Below are 19,493 nucleotides of genomic sequence, written 5' to 3' on the forward strand. Positions count from 1 at the left end.
AGCAACTAGCAGCATTAAAGGAAGACCATATTGATTTGATTGCCTTTTGGCGACGTTGGTTAACATCATCAGTCTAAAAAATTGAAAGGGCTTCCCACAGCACAATTTCAGTTTTCTTAAAAATACAGCAGCATGTCAAACTGGTGACAATTGATTTTCTCTTAACACAACAGGCAAGGCTAGCTCTCCATTATTTCACTGTGTTCCAGGGTAATTTCAAGATCACCAAATGCAGCCTGCAAGCTATTTTGCAAGTTTTGCAAATTTCTAACTTTAAGTGATGTCAGTCATAGGCAATTTGTTAGCTGTTTCCTGAAATTCACAGGGTGTTCTTGTTCTTCAGCCAAAACCGCAGGAGCAGCAGGTGAAGTGAGTGGACAATCTGCACATTCTACTGTATATCAGTAACTTTAGAAAAGACTTGCATGTTTTTAATTAATGACTGTTTATAGACCAATTCATTTTTATTTTCATACGTCTTCACGACCCTTCCTACATTATATTTTGGGGGACACTCAGCCAATGTGTTCTTCCTCCATTCATTTCTAAGGGGGCTGAAACTACTAGAAGAACTAAGACAAAGCTGCGTATTTATTTTAAAAAAATATATTCTTGTTTAAATCTTCTCTTTCAGCTTGAGATGAATTATACTCAGAAAACTGGCTATGTAAAAATGGATTCTTCAATATCTCTGTTCTCTGTGGCTTTGGTCTTCCAACCCGGACTCAACCTAGCCCTCTTTTTCTCAGAACAATTTTGTGTCTGCGAATAATTATGCCCAGTATGAATTGTGGGCAGTAATATTAGTAGTTTGATGGCAATCAAAATAATTTGCAATTGCAAAAATGAAGAATCGTATTGTGTCTTTTGCATCATTAGCTAAACAGTCACCTAAGTTCTGACTGCAGAATCTTTATTAGTGGTGATGATGTACACTACAGAAAGAACACAGATTGAATCCTAGATCCTATATGGCATTTGCAAGGTGAAAAGAAAGAAAAATAGTCTCATCTTGTAAAATAAGGACAAATTTGAAATGAAAATAATTGAGAAATAATAAACAAATCCCCCATTTTGTCATTTTTATAGTCTCACTCTTCTGATTATAATCTCACTTTTAAACCTATTTATTTTTGTCTTAATAGTCCTGATACTGCTAATTGATCTCTATGGGACCAAAGATTATTGCAGTAGGAACTGGACATTTGTTTTCAAATGCTGATTTACTGAGGATAGGAACTGAAATTAAAACCAAAACAGAGACTGGGGAACCATGCAGGCCTATCGGATCACTGCCTTTAGCTGACATCAGGGCAAGACCCTGAGGATGCTGGGTTAGGTCCTAGAGTTACTCATGTCAACAATAAAATTCTCATTCAGAGTACTAAATTTCTGGGTCTTAATTACTGAAGCGGTGTGCATGTAAAAATCACTTATAAATCTATGTCCAAGAACACAGCTTTTATCTGGCTGAACTGTAAATAGTTAATATGCAAGTGGTCAATTCTGCCATCACTAATGGTCTCAAATAGGCAGGTTGGTGAACTTGGCTCCTGAGCTAGTTAATGCTTTCAACTGTGGTGTTCAGCACCTTATGTGGAGTGGTAGATTCCCATTCCCTCAATGTACCTCCCAACAATAAATGGCAATGCAGCATTTGGATATGCTGATTGGCTAACACTGTGATGTTATTCCCAGAAGTACTGCCTTTCCTGGATGCTTTAGGTCCTTGTGTTCCTATGTGACTGTACAGCACCTAGCACAAGAAGGCCAGAAGCTTTTGTTACCATAAAACAAATTAACAACAGTAACATATGGGGAAATGGTAAAAAAAACCCAAACATGGTAACCTCACAGGTTTGGAGTAGCCATGGCTAAAGTGAGTGGTTAGTGGGCTCCCAGTGGTACCACTTTGGCTCATTATACCCTTGATCTATCTAATCCTGGTCCCTGAAGCTGTTGGGGAACAGTTTAGTCATACTGAGACGCTCTGAATAGTCCTGTAAGTATGGTAGCAGCACCCCACCCCTCCCCAATGTATTTTCTTTGGAGTGCCTGTACAACAAATCAGTGCAAATGTAAACTATTCTCCACTTCCCAAATGCTGTATTTATTTTAACTACCAGGACCATGTGTGCACTAAGAAATGGTTGATGACTGAGGGCCTCCATAGATACTGTAGAATTAACAATGCTGCGGCTCAGATTCAGACAGAGTGGTCTATAAAGTTCATACTGGGTCTGTAATAAGCCTCAGAGTTATGCGTAATTGGGCCATACACATGTATCATTAATTTTACAGCAACGGAAATTTCATAGACTGGGGAAAATAATTACCACTGTGGAGTCACTTGTCTCCAGTTAAGAATAGGTTTAGGTTTATGCATCAGAAGTTGATCACACAATTAATTCATTGCCTGGCTTATTTTTTTTTTGGTGCTGGGGATGGAGGGAAGGGACAGTGGGGAATTGCTGTATGCCTTTTCTGTCATGAAATGAAGCTGAGCTGCAGAGGATACAAGCCCAAGACCTTGAATACAAGCCCGACAATGAATTCCACTTAACCAGGCAAACAGTGCTATAGTGGTAATTACTCCAGCCTAACTGGCGTCCCTAAAAAGTAATGAGAAGTCCAAAGTCATTTAAAGGAAATGCCATTGTAAAGGCTTCATTTTCCATTGGAGATAAAAAATAAGATTGGGGAGAAAATGGGGAGGAAAGAGGGAGGTGGAGGAAACTGCTGTATTTTCTTCAACGTCGCCCTGATCCGTGTGGGTGTAAAGGATGAGAAAGGTGGGAGTATGACGTCACTGCTACATGCAACATAAATATTAAAGAAAAGAACCAAACTACTAAACAAAACAAAACAAAAAAACTCTCTGCTAGAGAAAGACAGGCTGGACTGTACTCTGGGCTACAGGGAACCCGTTTTTACTCACAATAGATCACTATCAGTGTGCAGTTAAAATATAGTAGGGAGCGTGTTCCAAGGCAGCAAGAGGAAAAATAAATCAAAAATTTGTCAATTTTCACAGGTTACAACACATTCCTTTAAAAACATCAACGTACACACGATCTGTCCCTCCGGGGTTCAACCCCCACCCTCTGCAGCAAGAAAGTGGCTGGAAAAAATGTATAGAGAATTAGACAAGTGTTGTTATACAGAATGAAAGAAACAGAAAGCGTGAATCATCCAGCTCAGAGATTCCATCCCAGCGTGGCTGCATTTAATATATATGTATATACATTTGGCCCTTTGCTGAAAAGATATAATGAAATTAAATAAGAAAGAAATTGAAAACATAAGCTAAATATACCACAAAATTATCAATGGTTTGTGAATAGAATTTCTATATTTCTCTCTGGACAATGTAATATGAATATTTACAGATTATTCAGGCAGTAAGGAGAGGAGGGAGAAGGACGGATGGCTGAAAACTGTGAAAAGAAAGCATAGTTACTTTAATTATCCCTAGCCTCGTGGAGATGCATAGTTCTTACTTGAATTATTAATACTAGGCCTAAGAGGTTTGGACAAATGGCTATGTAGGTCAGGCTCACTTATAGACCCTGACAATACCACAGTTAATATTCAGACAATATCTAAAGGGACATGAAACCTCAGATGCATTATTAAAGAACATGGCTTTCAACTGTCCCAGGAAGCTGCATGTAATTAATGCCATAATAATTAAGATTTCCATGTAAAGATGATATTCTTTCACATTTCATTCACCTGTACATGCGGATAGTTTTATCTTCATCCCTTCATTTCATCTTAGATGTCATCTGCACCCCACTGTCTCTAATTTTGATTATGTTGCTCATTAATTAAAAAAAAATATCTGAACTGTTCACAATATCATTGTAAATTAAGTTGACAGCCAAGCCCCACAATTTAGAAGGAAATGTTTTGTTGTAATTTCTGCTTTGTTTTAGCTAGATTGTGTTTTTAAGACAAACAATTCAGGCACCATATATGTGGAGATGATGGCTAAGATATTCAAAAGTGACTAGTGATTTTGAGGGCCAAAGTTGTGACACCTTAAAGGGACCTGATTTGCAGACACTATTGAGCATCTGCCCTCTAAAAATCAGACCCTTTTAAGGTGTCTCAGAGATGAGCATCCAAAAATCGACTGACCAAAAATCACGTTACCTTTAAAAATCTTGATTTATATCATTCACTGATTGACAGGACTTTAAAAACAAAGCTATTGAATTATTGTTAATAGTTATGAACATGCGGCTGTTATCAGCTGTTCTGAAAAGTGTGTGTATGTGTGAGAGAGAGACAGAGAGAGAGAAACCAAACCAAGAAAATATTCTGAGTACATATTAGACTTTGCCATCATTGCCTTTTTTCCCTCCACCTGACTCGGAAGATTATCCCCTTGGTGTTCAGTGCTCAGTATGGTGGCTCTGACAGGCTCCTTCTTCAACCTCACTAACTCCATCATTTCATTCCACATCTGTCCAACACCCTTTAATGCATTAGACTGATGTGTGTGACCATGTCGTTTGGAGCATTTCCTAGTGCTTCATGCAGAGGCTGTCATCCTAGCCCTGACACGGCCTTACTGCTGTTTTATACTGTGTTGGTTGGTCTCTTTCCAAGAATTTTTCTTTTCCCCGGCTTCCCAAAATTGAACATTTTATTCCGTTTCATGCTTCTGCCCTTTATATTGTAGTTGCTTGTTCATATGTTACAATATATTTGAGTTAAATGTAGCACAACTATGTAGGTCTCGAATCCAAATGACACCAACTCTCTTAGAGAATTTGATAGAAGTCTGCATACATTAGCACAGCATGGTATTACAGGTACAAAAAGTGGGGTAGGGGAAAATAAAAATACATAAAGGGCAGGGAGGCAACAACAGCCCCCACTGTGTTGGTTACATATTTCCCCTTCCCTAGTATTTTGGGAAATCTTGGGAAAAAATTAGCTTTGTGAGTTACAGGAAGCCACAGGTAGTTTTCACTTGCCTGACCAGAACTTACTCAGCAGAATCACTGACCTTGGCAGCAGTTCCAGGGTCACACTCTCACATGGATAAGCTGTTCTTGAACAATTTTTTTCAATATGTTAGGCAAATGCATGCGTTCCTTCCACATCAGGTATCTTTGATTTCCATGAATTTTGCATTCACTGTGGCTATTGTGGCTATCATTCTCCACTAAAGTCTCAGCTCCTCTGTCTCTATTACGCTACCTTAAGGAAACAATGTCGAAACCTTGTTCTCCTTGATCGTGTCTTTTTTTGGGAGAGAAGAGGAAGGCTGTCCTTAAGGACTCTAATAGTACTGTTTTTCTCTACAAAGAATTTCATCTTCTGGTATGGTTCAAGTAGAGTACCCTTTTTCTGGTGTGTGTGAAGGTCCAAGTCTAGCCCTTTCTTCCAAATGCCAAGACTGTAGTGAGACAACAGCAATCAGTAGGCCACAGTGTTTTGGGAATCATAAAAGTAGCAGGAGCAGAAGCACGGGCAGACTCTGCTGAGACAGTCCAACCCACCTTTCTTGTGACTCTAAACAGGGTCATGTGCTTTTTAATGGCAGAATATCTAAACCATGTAAAGTGTACACATGATATTCAAATATCCATTAAGAGAAGGAATCCCTATGCCTACATTTGAAATCTATACTGCAAATATTTAATTGGTCAAATCCACTGTGTGGGCATTTGGTTTGGGTAACCTGACTGTATAAAGTCCACCAAAATTAAAGAGCCAGATATATTCCTGCATAAATATAAAGAAAAAACAAAAACAAAACCAGGTCTCCACTCCAATGTTCTGCTCTCCCTGCACTCACATATCTCCTGCTGACATCAACCACAGTTCTATTAATCTGGGTAAAGCAGGTGATAAACACTGAAGTCTGCTGAACACCTCTGAAAGCAGAATTTTGTCCTATTTAAAGGAACCAGTCCTGCATTTCTTCTGATCACAGAACTGTCATCGACTTTGGGACTTCCTCTGCAGAATGACAGCAGGATGGAGCCTATGGGTCTCATCATAATATTTTATTTCAGCATTACTACATCACTCAGTATTGTTTCTTAGCTTACTTTACTTGTTACATTATATTATACAAGGCCCAAATTCTGCCCTTACGCCTCACGGAAGCCCATTGCAAGTAATGGGTTTTTACAGGGCGTAAGTCAGGGCAGAATTTGGCCCCATGTGAATAAGTTTGTTTATCTACTCAGATTCAGAACCTCCCACTGCCCACAAATAAATGCCGTGGGCACAGATTCATCTTGATTTAATTATCTGAACTTTGTTAACTTTGGACACAAACAGGCATTTTAATGAAGCTGCAGGTGTGAGTGAGTGGTGTGAAATTTAATTTTAAAAATATTCACATCAGAATTACAAATGACATTTAACTGCATTGCCATGTATTTATTTCCTACCCTTTCTGCACCACTGTGTAAAACACATAAATACATTTAAAGAGATTCCTTAAGGCTGAGCAGGTCCTGAGGGGGAGGGGGGAGGAAAAGGGAGGGAGAAGAAATATTACTTACGCCGTTTGCAGCCACATTTTTTTATCCTTTTGGGATCCGTGATGTCATCATGACAGGCCTTGCAGTAAAAAAATGCCCTGGAGAGACAGAACGGAAAAACTGACACATTTCTTAATCCACACAAATGAAATTAGTCCCACATTTCCTCCTGCTACATTGCCAAATTAATGAAACATGCCAGCACTAATTTCCTTTAATCTTTGGAAAGGTTTAGACATTTAAAGGAGGAAATGTTTGCTGCAAGACCATTAATTTCAAACACAGGACTATGATTCAAGTTAGTGTTTCTTTTAATAAACTTTCATTTGAAAAATAATTAGGAGACGGGTTGATAAATATGACACAGTGGATCAGATCATCTGCCTTTCATCTTTGGAAGAATAAGTCTTATCGTCAAGGCACATATGAAATGAGTTCACTGTTCTTGACATGAAAGTCACAAATTCAGAGCCACATGATTTCTGAGAAGGACAGCTAAGTTTTTAAGGCCAAATTTGCAGTCTACCCTCCACCGGACCTCCATACTGGTGAGTGCAATCAGCAATGTCAATGTCATTGTGACCTAAATTGTGGTCAATAATATCATACATGCTATTATTTGCACCTGTAAAAATGGAAGCCAGTGTCTGAAAATCAGGTTCTTAAAAAGCAGTGAATAAACATGGGGACTACTGTCCTCTTGATTCAGACTTCTTTTCATTTGCCATCAGGGTTCAATTAGAGAAGGACCACACTAGTTTTGACTGCATTATAAACCCTCAGCAAAAATCCCTAAGCAAACAAAAATACGTAATTCACAAGATGACCTACCTAACTCTCTGTCTATTTAGGCTTTTATACATGGCCTGTTACTGCGTAGCAAAGAGCTGACTGATAGGTGAAGTGTGCAGAATGTAGGGTAAGTGACGAAGGGTAAGTGTGCAATAAAACTTTACATATCATTAACATAAAATTATGTTTTAACAAACATACATCAAACTGCCCACAGGAGATTTCACAAGCCTGTCAAGTCAGTATGTCACACACGATTGCTGTGACACATGTCTATTTCATGAAGATCACACAGCTAGCCTCTAACTGAGCCAGTCTGGGCTGCTATAATATACACCTATTTTTGCTGGCATGACAACTGGGCCATCCTGCACTTCAGCATCTGCCAAATTTCCCGCATCGCCTGCCTCCTCTGACCCAGACTCCTCTCTACAAATTCAGGCTGATGGAAATGAGGGGTGACTTGAGGCCACACCATAGGTCTTGCAGGTAATACTGCTCCTGCACTTGAGGTGGCTTGTAGGTTCCAGAAATAGAAGAGGCCATGGGAACAGAAGAACCTACAGTCCTTGGGTACTGGAAAGAAAAATAAGCAACAAATACACAGGGACATGGACGAATATATTCTTGGTTCCAGTGTAAATGAAAGGGCTATTAATTCATTTAGACAAAAATATCAAGGGTTTATGAATGTTTCACACAGTGCAGGAATGTTACAGAAAGGGAGAGGGCACAGGGAGCATGGTACTTTCCTGGTGTAAGGAAAAAACATAATCCATCTTCCAGATCCCAGAAGCACAAGTAAAGAGGAAGTGACTAGTACTATGTGCAGGGGTGACAAGGCCTGCAGAGTTATTTCTGGGTGTTTTCCTGTACTCCGTCACAGAACATTACCTAAGGAGGGTGTTACGATCCCCTCTGTACAAAAGGGGGAACTGGAGCTAGAGAAATCAAGAGACTTGCCCAAGGTCAAAGAGCCAGTTTGTCACATGTGTCCAAGCTCTCAGGCTTGTGATTTAACTGCCAGGCTACGTGGAGTCAATGGATATTTTCCAAGTTTGACCTATGGCTGGTGTTTTTAATTAGGAATGGGGAACCTGACAGTATCTAAAGATGTGGTTCAGATATCAGCCTCAATATCTCGATACTTCTCTGTAGACCATCCAAACCTCTTGTGTCTACAAAACTAGGCAGGAAGCCTTGTCAGAAAGCCACATCTGCTACTTCCTGCTAACAGTCTGTTGAGAACATTTAAATGCTTTAGATTGGAACCCCAAGCACAGACGAAGCTGAGATAAAAATACAGTGAAAGAGAAATGAAACTGTTTTGTTCATTTTGAGTAATGAGTAAAAGTTCAGTGGGCTTTTAAATTTTAATCACAAAAATATTTTGCAGTTATATCAGAGCTACAAGTAGTCCCCTCTCTTCTTGCTGCTTGATATCCATGTAGGCCTGGTCTACACTACAGAGTTAGTGTTCCCACTTCCGGCTCTGAGACAGGCTACTGCCCGGGCTCCCCGCTCCAAGCCAGGCTGCAGTCTGGGCTCCTGGCTCCCCACTTAACTTGTAGTGCAGACATGTCTGTAGACTCCTTTTTCTATCTATACAGCTGGTGTAATTAGTTTAATGGGAAGGTACATGGATTCAAGCTAGTATAAGAGGGTCTAATTCAAACAATTGTGAATTTAATCTACACAAAACAATTGAAACTAATTTAATTCAAATATCTGAATTTGGTCCAGGGAGTTTAAGTAACCTGCCAGGAAGCAGGTCAGTATGGCACTATCCATCAGGAGACTTGAGTTGTAAACCCGCTATGTGGACTAGCTAAATAATCTATTCAAGCCAGTCACTGTCAGAGATAGGACTGGGACTCAGGAGTGGCAGTCTCTACTCTTCTATGGACCATGTGGACTCCAGGGAGTCACCCCTCTCCTAACTGTTGGATTTTCCTCCTCTTTCTGTTGGCCAAAATTTCCTCTCCAGTTTTTGCAGTTCCCCCTTCAGACACTTAGTGCAGCTCTAGATCCAACTTCTGAAGCAGGATCTTTTATCACAGACCCTTCCCCAAATCCCTACAAGTTTAGACAAACACTGCACAGGTGTGGGAGCCACACTGCCAGATCCCAATGCAGAATGAGGGCCTTAGTATTTGCTATGCATGATACTCTCTGGGTCTGTCTACATTGCAATACGAGGTGTGATTGATGTTTCCATAGACATACCCACACTGGATGGCTAAAAACAGCAATGTAGATACAGAGGTATGAGCCTTAGCCGGGGCTGTATAAGCATGCCAGGGACCCTGAAGCCCGTGGCCCCTATACTGCTATTTTTAGCTGTGCTAGCATGAGGAAAGCTATCTTAGGTATGTCTACACATGCTCCAGTCACACTGCAGATTGCAGTGCAAGCATACCCTAGGTGCAAGACCAAGAATAGGTGACGCAGACACTTTTAAAAATGAAATTACCATATTGATAAAAGAATTAAAAAACAAATGGATTTCCATACTGCATAATAAAATGTAAGTGGATAAAGAATGATAGAGACATCACTCATATTGTATCTATGACACATTATTAGCACTCAACATTTTATATACAGCTATTCTCTTCAGTAAACCCTTAACATAAGGTGTGTAATATGTACCTATTGTTAAAAAAAACATAAAAAATCATAGTTTTAGCAATATACAAAATTACTCTACTACAAATTATGGTGCATAAACAGTGTTAAATATGCATTGCAATATGGTATAGATCTAACCTAAAAGACTTGCCAGCATCTCTAAAAGCACGTAAAACATAAACAAAAACATTTAATTTGAGCGACAAGTATAACACATATGTTTACTTGTGTTTTATTGCACTTAGGTAAAAATCCTGTTTTTTACTCTCCTAGAATCTTTTTTATTGCCATTCAGATCCCATTAAACCATCCACCACTTGTTTGAAAACAAAGGCATATAATTCACAGAGGGGGATTAAGTTTCTCTCAATTTTGGAAAATTTTTTCTGACTCTGATTCATCAAGTTACAAAGGTGAAATTGACAATATTCATAAATGGCTGCATTAGCTGAAGCACATCTGATCAAGATCTGCTTTGTACAGAATGGCTAGGGAATATGTGAAGAGAGGCAGCAACCATGCATACTTCTAGCCTAACACTTCTGGAAAAGGCAAGTCAGAGCTTCTGCTTCAACTTGCTGTTGTCATGGATGGAAATTGATTTAAAAGCGCTGAGTAAATTTACTCTAAATATATCTTCACTATTCAACTTCTGTCATTTCAAAAATACCATGCCAGGTTTCTCTTGGTGCGGTCTCCATTAATTTCCCTGGGGAACTGCATGGCTACAACACTTTGTAAATACACAGGTTAGTGTCTTGGTGCTACCATGTGAATAGCCTTGTGCACATGGAAAGGGAAAGAGACAAGAGAGAAAACAAGAACTTCCTGCTGGGCTCAGAGGCTGCTGGAGCTCCTGCCCACAGTAATAGCTTTCACAAAGGTGGTGCTGGAGATGAGAAACAGCAGGGCCCAGCTGTAGCAAGAGCAGCTACCTCCTGTCTCTCTCTTTGGGCCAGAGATTGCTCAGCAGCACCCTGCCTGTGTTTCCACCTCTTCAGGACCCTTTAAGAACTCTTCCAGTTCAAAAAGTTCAAACAATACCCAAAAGGGGTCTCACTTATTTAGACTTCTAAGTGCACACAGGCCGCAGCCCCAGTCCATCGCTCACCCAGCAGGCCAAAATAATGCTAAGTCTTTGAAAAACAGAACAACTCATACTTGTCTTTATCCCAGTTTCAGCTTGGCACAGCCCCTTGCTCCCAAAGGGTCTGTCTGTCAGACTCCGCCCTGCTTCTTGGGCATGGTGTTTCCCAGGACCACTGTCTGGACAGCTTTCTTCTGCTTAATGTCAGGCTCAGTTATTCTCTCAGCCCCCTCCTACTGCAGCTTCCTGCTATCTTTTAGCCTGGGACTGCTTGATTCCCCTCAGGTGTGATCAGGCATGGCTTAGCCCCAGGCTCTCCAGCCCAAGGGCAGGCCACCACGTTACACCGGCAAGAATGCACGTAGTGCCCTTTTGAGGAGTAACAAGACTGACGTCGACATGCTTACCTCAGTCTAAAATTGGTGTAAGGGAGATGAGGAAACTGTGAGCATCTGTTGGAGTCATGCATCTTGCAGGGCTGGGGCTTAAATCAATAATTTAGCTCTTGGGATATGCAGCACTAGTATAGCACTGAACAATCTGCATGTCATCCCTTTGAGATACCTCAGTATTATTCTGTCCATTTTACAGATCAGGAAGGAGACACAAAGGGCCTAATTCTACTCTCACTGGCACCTGTGCAAATTAGGAGACATTCCATTAGAGGCCAGCTACAAGGGGAGGGAGACCAGAGGAGCTGCCCCTTCTCCCTCTGTGGTTGGCTTGGCTGTTGGGGAATGTTAATTTGGGAAGGAGCAAATTTGCTGGGGGTATGTGGTATTCCCTGGCTCGCAGAGACTGCTAGCTTTGGAGTTGGAAAAAAATGTTCCTTCTTTGGCAGAGTAGGCTTAGTTAAGGGATGATTTTCACCTCTCTCAGTGCATCACTTCTGTGCCATTTGACATTGATGGAACCCACACGTATCATTTGGCAGAACTGGGTTTTTGTTTGCAGGCAGCTGGAGGTTGGAATGTTTATAATAATTCTGACATGTTGCAGCTGGATGGAAGGGGCCCTGGAGTTTAACAGGTGTTCACTGGCCTGATATCTATGAGCCAGAATCAGAGCAGGTATATCTGCAAGAACCCAGGAATCTGTGGTAAAAGCAGGAGGAGGAGGAGGTGGTTAGACCTCTGTACTGTTTACAGATATGGGACCTGCCCTTGTGGATTGACTAACACAATATGGCTGAAGAGGGGATGATGGTTCTGGGAGACAGCTTCCTACTGTTTGGATGGGCACAGCTGCACCTTGGAAGAAAGTCTTTATGGCCTAAAAGATGGAATGGTTATGGAGGGAGAAGGTGGCTAGTTCTGAGATAACAATCTGATTCTTGATCTCAAGTTCAACATGATTTAAAAAATAATAATTGCAGCCAACTCTATTTCTTGCACATTGGAGTGTCTTCTTTTTCATTTTGGAGTAACACACGTTTGGGAGGGATGACCAGGCAACAAATTACTTTTTTAGCTTTTTTAAAATGTATTTATCTTCCAAATGTTTTTAAAAGTTATTTCTTTATCTTAGAAATTATTTTCTGACATCGCTTTATCTTTCTAAAGACTTCATAATCACGAGACACTGGGTGTGCACTGGGGTCTAATAATGACACCCCTTGGTGGGCTGCTAGGCATGAGACCAAAGTTTTCTTGTATAACTGTAGCTTGAATTAATCCAAACCCTAATCTCACTGATACAGCCAAGTTCTTAGTCTGCTAAACAGGTAAAGTAGCCCACATTGGATGGGAAGTACTGGTCTGTTTTAGTTTGATTCATTATTATGTGCCTACATAGTATATAGTTCTCATCAAGAATAGTAACAAGGGGATGTCATACCATCAATGTAATGCTGAATGAACACTGCTGAGTTTGCCCACAACAAATATTTGTTGCGGTTGATGAAACTGACCCTATATAAAAGAATTTCTCTGAACACCTAAATCTTAGGCCAAAACTAGGGACCCCATTATCTGCTCAACTAACTCCATTAGGGTCAATTACATTACAACAGTAGATAAACTGGCCCATAGCCAAAGTGGGCTTTTTGAGGTTAAAAACCCTGCTAACTTAACTTTTCTCTCTTTGGTTCTTTTTCATAGGTTCTGCAAAATTATTATGTCATTTTATTTCAGTTAAAGTTTTTTCGCCATGGGAAAGAGTCCAAAAAGAGAGGCATGTACATACTGAAGGCAGAATTTGGTCCAATTCAACCCCCACTGAAGAAATGTGAATCCTTTTGCTCACTTCTATGGGAGTTGGGGCGAAGCTCTAAATGTAAAGAATAAAACAAGGAAGAGGCTGCATTTTTTAATTAAAGAGATGCAATAAACAAATTACCTTTTCACTTCTTTGGCATCACTTGCAATGAAGAATCCTAAAGTACCTTCTTGAATCTTGACATGGTTTCCAGGATTGATTAATATACTGCTCAATAAAACACAAACAAACAAAAAGACAAAGCTATGAGTTTATATCACTTTTAATTAAGTGCTCCAAAATGCTCTATTTTTGTTTTATTCTAGGGGACCCACTAGTCAGGAAAGGCTATAAGGAAATTTAAAGTCATTTTCTTCTTTGACATTTCCAATCAGATCACCGCTTAAACATCAACAATGGGTATCATTACAGAACTTAAATTTGTAACTACCATGTATCTTCCCTTAAAATCATATCACCATTTCAGCTCTTAAGTCACTACTGTTCTAGCCATCAAATAATTAGCATCTTTTACCAAAACAAAGCAAAAAAAGCATCTCAGAAAAACCATATGTGAAGCGGAGCAGTTTAGCTTTCTTACGCTATTATTCAGGCTGATGGAAAAGTTCATGATATGGTGAAAAGGGAAGAGATCCTCCAAGGAAACCACCACTTGATACCAGTACAAAGAGTCATTTGTCAAATTAAACCATTTTAAACATCTTTGTGCCAATTTCTTTTGAAATGAGAAATAATGGGACCCCTATCTGTATATATTATATTATTATACATAATATAATAAATACACACATACACTCAAAGGGAATGGTACAAGACAACCAGTCATTATTACTAAGGAAAACATAAAATTAATATAACATTTTTAAAAAAACATTGCTATGCAGCCCCTGGTAATAAAATAATCGAGCCACCCTAACAGAGTGACTGCAAGTCAGTTTGATGGAGGAAATTGTAAGTTAACATGGTGTGTGTTGATCTCTGCTTATGTGTAACATATCTGCTGTATTGTCAAAGATTTAGCACCAGAGTATTTTTGGTTCAGGCAATATTATAAGGTACCAGGTAGATATAATTATTCTTCATCTTGTTTTACTTTGAAGTGTAATATAACTAAGCTCTTAACTTGACAAAACACTTACTAAAGCTTGTCAAATGTTTCACTTTTTTTTTGTTTTTCGGTCAAGTTTAATCTTTGTAAGTTAAAGAGTAATAAGAGTACATATGCCTTACAGTACACAAGGACTAAAAGAAACTATGATGTTTTCAGGCTTATCAGACACTGACTTTTAGGAAAGATGCCAAAGTAGCAAGAGAGAAGATGTATATATGAATGGACATCAGGTGCTAACATTGCAAGTACATGCAATGCTAAAGATTTGTAGCCTTATTATTTGGGGAAAAATATAGGATCAAATGTTTAGATACTCTTAGTTACTGATAAATTGTTGAGTTGGATAATGCTGGTAAGTATAGAATGTTTTCGTCAAATGCAGAACATTTTCATATACTGTACTTTATATACTGAATGTGTATGTACTTGTGCGGGTGCATCTGCACATATACTTATACACACACACACATATATCTCTACACGTTAAAAGTCCTATGTGACAAGAATATTAAGCTTGCAAAATCAGCATTTAGAAGTTAGGTAATGTCAGATTTAAGGCTGCCTGTGCAACCTTAATTCAGCCCCTTGGGAATATGTTTTATGATACATTGTCCTCATTGTCACGATCATATATTATTTGTAGCTCAGGACCCCTCCCTCATTCGCTGCATAGGATGGATGATGCTCAGTGAACAAAAAGCTATTCAATAGTTTGTTTTATCCTTATTGCTCGACCTGTGGCCCTGTGCAGGAAACCCTGCTCTATATACAGAGTTATTCATTGGCTCATGGGTTTTTCAGCACTACAGTATCTGAGTACTTCCTAAACAGCCTGGTTTTTCAGAATACTTAGCATTTTATAGCACTTTATATGTACAAAGTCGCCTTTGCCTCATTAACGACACAGCTCCTACTTCTGCAACAAACAAGGCTCGGATCCTACAGACAATAGCCTCCATCACTACACAACCCCAATTTGTTGCTAAAATACAGTCCATCCTCTGCAATGAAAGAGGCAAGAGGTCCTGAAAAAAGTAGGTAATTAAAGACTGTATCATAATACATATGCACAAGGGGACTGAATTAAAGATGCACAAGCAACCTTAAATCTGACATTTCCTCATTGCTGAGAGCTTGACTTAGCAACTTCAATGTTTTTTTTAACTTGGGAGGTCCGAGGGGTTAATACAATTTTCTAGGTTTTAAAAAGGCAAACTGAAAAAATCAGAAATTCCATCACATGGAATCATATTGACACCTGCAAGGCTGGAACCTTTAGAACTACTGCACAGACCTCTGCTACTCAAGCTAACAGAGAAACTGACAGCAAACATAAGTTGTCATCCACTAGAGGTGGATGAGACACACACTTTGCCAATGGCTGGGTTTCACAGATATTTGCTAACACAAAAAATATGGAGACTCAGGAATCATGGGTTCTATTCCAGATTCTGGAGGGGAGTGTTCCCTTGTGGTCACAGACCTTTCTTCTCCTGTCCCACCCAAACCTGACCCATTCTGCCCACCCTCTCAAGCCTGTCCCTGTCCTATCTCTTCCTCACAGCTCGTCTTAGTTTTGCCCTTAATTCCTCATCCTAGCCGGTCCCAGTCTCCAACTCCCACACTCTTCATCTCAGTCACAGTCTGCTTGCCCAGCCAGCCCCACTCGTTCTTCCCCACTCCCAGCCTTCCCACCCGAGGTTCCTTATCCTAAACGACTCTCCTCCCTGCAACATCAAGTTCTTGGGCCCTCTGCATTTGAGTCAGGTTGCTTACTCCTCCATACTGCCAGGATGCCAGCAGTGGGAGAGGGGAAGTGGGGACAATAAGAACACAAGAGTGACATTTTGTCTGCTCTCAATACTGGTATCCAGTGTCAAAGAAGCCACAGAAGCTAAAAGAAGCAATTCAGAGAAAGTCCTACATAGCCCTGACAGTCCTGGGATGGAGCATGCTCAGATGGAATAATCTCAGAATTCAGCTGCCAAATGGTAACAAATTTCTACTGACCATGTGCAAATGGATTTTTCAAATGTTAATAAATCTGTGTGTTTTTTCAAAGAAAGAGTGAAAGGTATACCCCTGAAACATCAGTAAACCCTATAACAAATATCAAGCCCTTGTTCCAAAGCATGGCGATGCTAGATGAAATGGCTGTAAAAATGTTTTTAATGAGCAAAAGAACGTATTTTTTCCTTAATCTCATTCTTGGAAATTGATGAGCCTGAGGCAGACACCCAGTATAGAAAATTTTCTCCCAAACAGTAAAAATTTATCAAGGTGACAAGCACCTGCAAACAGGGTCTTCTAACGGGAAGTTCCAGGCAAACTTACTTTAGGTGGCCAGTTTCACCTTTAATATATATGTGTAATACTAACTCACACAAATTGATTTCATATCTGACAGAAGATCTTGTACTGCACTGGGTCATAACCACAAAATAAGGATTTGTGACTGTGTATGTGATGGGAATAAGAAGAAATCTGTCTTATCAGTGTTATTAACAATAAATAACAGCAGAGGCTCATGCAGATTTGATTTTATTCTCACACTCTGACGTACAGGCAATACAAGCATCAGCTACTCACAAGCAAGTTCTACCCAGTTTGCATGACTTATAAAAGCAACTAAAAGAAGGTATTTCTGATGGGACTGCTATCTTCAAAAAGCTATCAAAACATAGCTCAGGCTAGTGATGCTAAGGATTGATTCAAGTAGGTAAGGAGTAAAAGATTTTTGAGAGACTTGGGAAAAAAAGAACTGGGAACTTCACAATAACTTCATCATCATCACAGTGACATGTATCTGAATAACAAGCCCATGATAATACCAACTTTTTGAATTACTGTGTGTCTCAACAGAGGAGAAGATGTGTGGTATAGTAATCTTGGGGCTGTAGAAGAGGAAGACTTCTACCAGAACTTCATCTAGTCTCAACATCTCCCTTCGGTATCCCTAGTCTTTTACACAGAGTGAATAGCAGTGAATGGAACAAACTATGAAATGCATTATATGCCATGCACTGGAACAATGCTAGGAAAAATGAACATCTCCTGATTTTTCCAAATATACACTGATATCGCAAAGTCATTTGATCATTTTTTAATCTAATACCAACCTATTAAATCAGACAAGGAACGTTATATAATTTTGAACTTTTAAAGAGAGAATCGAATTTCCCTATTTTATTATATTTCCAGGTTAGGTTAGCTTCGGCTCTAATGAAGAAGCAACTAGCTAGAACACTTCTGATATGTAGCTTCTTTGGCAGACCTCACTTTCAGGAGTATATTCCTCTGGCATAGGGAATCTCAATTTTTTTCACAACATGGACCACATCTCAATACAAAGATTCTCTCATGAACAACCTGCCCTACCATTCATAAATGTGTGGGTCATGTGGCAGCTGTTGTTGGATCTTTACATAGAAAACAAATATTAGAAAAATATTTAATATATTTTTAGCTGCGGTTTAATGCAATTTAGCAGTCGAAAATAGGGAGAAGGAGGCAGTATCATGTGACCAGTCAATTCTCCATGGACCACAAGCAATTTCTCTGTAGCCCACAGACCATAGTTTGAAAACTTTTACTCTAGTATAATCTGGGTCACTTGGTAAAGTGGGCTAATTTGAATAACCTGCATTTTAATACAGCCAAATGCAAGGTCATAAATCTAGCAACAGAGAATGTAGGTCACATTTACAAGATGAGGAAGCATATCCTTGAATGCAGTGACTCTCTAAAGGATTTAGAGTCATGGCAGGTAACAAGTGGACAGGAACTCCCAGTGTGATGCAGTAGTTAAGAGGGCTAGAACAATCCTTGGATGTACAAGCAGGAGACTATCAAGGGGGGAAATGGATAGGGTAATGAGAATATTACTGGAATTCTGTGTACTGTTCAGTCTATTTAGTTTTTCCAAGAGAAGGTTAAGACATGACTTGGTTGTGGTCTACAAGTACCTACATGAGAAGGAGATATCCGAGAGTAGCTTCTGGGGTGTTATATTGAGAACCACATAGTTTCTGTTTTGGTGTTTTAAATGTACAAACCATCCACTGCCGGTATCTAAGTAGAAACTCACCAGAAAATATCCTAATAGCTCACAGTCACAGTAACAGACCATAAGCCATGCATATATTACCTCTCACTTTATGTGGATAGGACTGGTTACACAGTGTATCAATACAGTGATTTGCATAAAATATTAAATACAGTATGTGTGCATTATATTGTTTCTTGTATAAATGCCTTCTCTACAGGTATCAAAATCTAGTACTGCTTTTATAAATACCTGTGAGACTTTCTTCGGGTGCTCATCTTTACTACTGTCACATTGTCTGATGTCTACGCCAGGCATGGGATGGCCTGAATTTCAGTTTACAAATTATCATTGTGAAAAAGTGACCAGCCACTTTTTGGTGAGAATAGTTTCTTTCAATTACTTGACTTGGTAGAAAGCTTACTATGAGATAATTTTTTGTTATGCTATTAGAATATATATTGAAAAACCCTCTTTCACACATTTGAGAAGGAAGAGAAAACTTTTTCTATCTTCCCATACTGTCCAGCTATCTTCAGTCTCACTCATAGAAAAAGTGAACCATAAGATTTGTTGTCTGCATTTCTATTGAGTTCTATATATTAGTTTGCACATAGTTATTGAAAATGAATTTATGAAAAAGAACGTGTCATAGTGCATTCATTTGTTGGCCTTTTGCCCAAGTGAAGCCTCTGCTCAGATCACAAATGAACACAAGTTTGAGTCCCTACACTGGGCAATGGTTCCATATCACAAAGCTACCTCCAAGTCTGGTGTGACTGTCAGATTTGTTCAGGAAAGACCTCAAACTCCATTACCAGGGATGACACAGGACAGGAATTAGTTTAAGATGCATTGGAAGATGGAAACCAGGATGGAAATAGCAGAGAGGACAGCAGATCAAGGCAAGGCACCTTTACAGGAACCTTGTGTGGAGCCCCAAGACTGGAAGACAAAGGGATGATGTAGGTCAGGATGGAGGTGTATTGGTAGAGCTTTGTTGGGAAACTCCCACAGCATGAGCCAAACTATGTCTCATTCTACAGTGTTATTAGCACTTTATGTTTTACTTTCATTAGGATAAATTTGCAAAAGCAC

The 19,493-nt window shown here is 39.6% G+C and overlaps 1 protein-coding gene across 26 annotated transcripts in view; it reads right to left on the bottom strand.

Annotated features, from left to right (window-relative positions):
• KCNMA1 (potassium calcium-activated channel subfamily M alpha 1) overlaps positions 1-19,493 on the bottom strand; it is an 855,266-nt gene that overhangs the window by 132,737 nt on the left and 703,036 nt on the right. For all 26 annotated transcript variants that reach the window (XM_073353218.1, XM_073353215.1, XM_073353216.1 and 23 more), the window contains 2 exons: positions 13,360-13,446; positions 6,534-6,610 (listed from right to left, as the gene is read on the bottom strand). In XM_073353218.1, the coding sequence (XP_073209319.1) occupies positions 6,534-6,610; positions 13,360-13,446 (164 nt within the window). The remainder of the gene's footprint in view (positions 1-6,533; positions 6,611-13,359; positions 13,447-19,493) is intronic.

This window comes from Lepidochelys kempii, chromosome 7, assembly GCF_965140265.1.
Source record: "Lepidochelys kempii isolate rLepKem1 chromosome 7, rLepKem1.hap2, whole genome shotgun sequence".
NCBI lineage: Eukaryota > Metazoa > Chordata > Testudines > Cheloniidae > Lepidochelys > Lepidochelys kempii.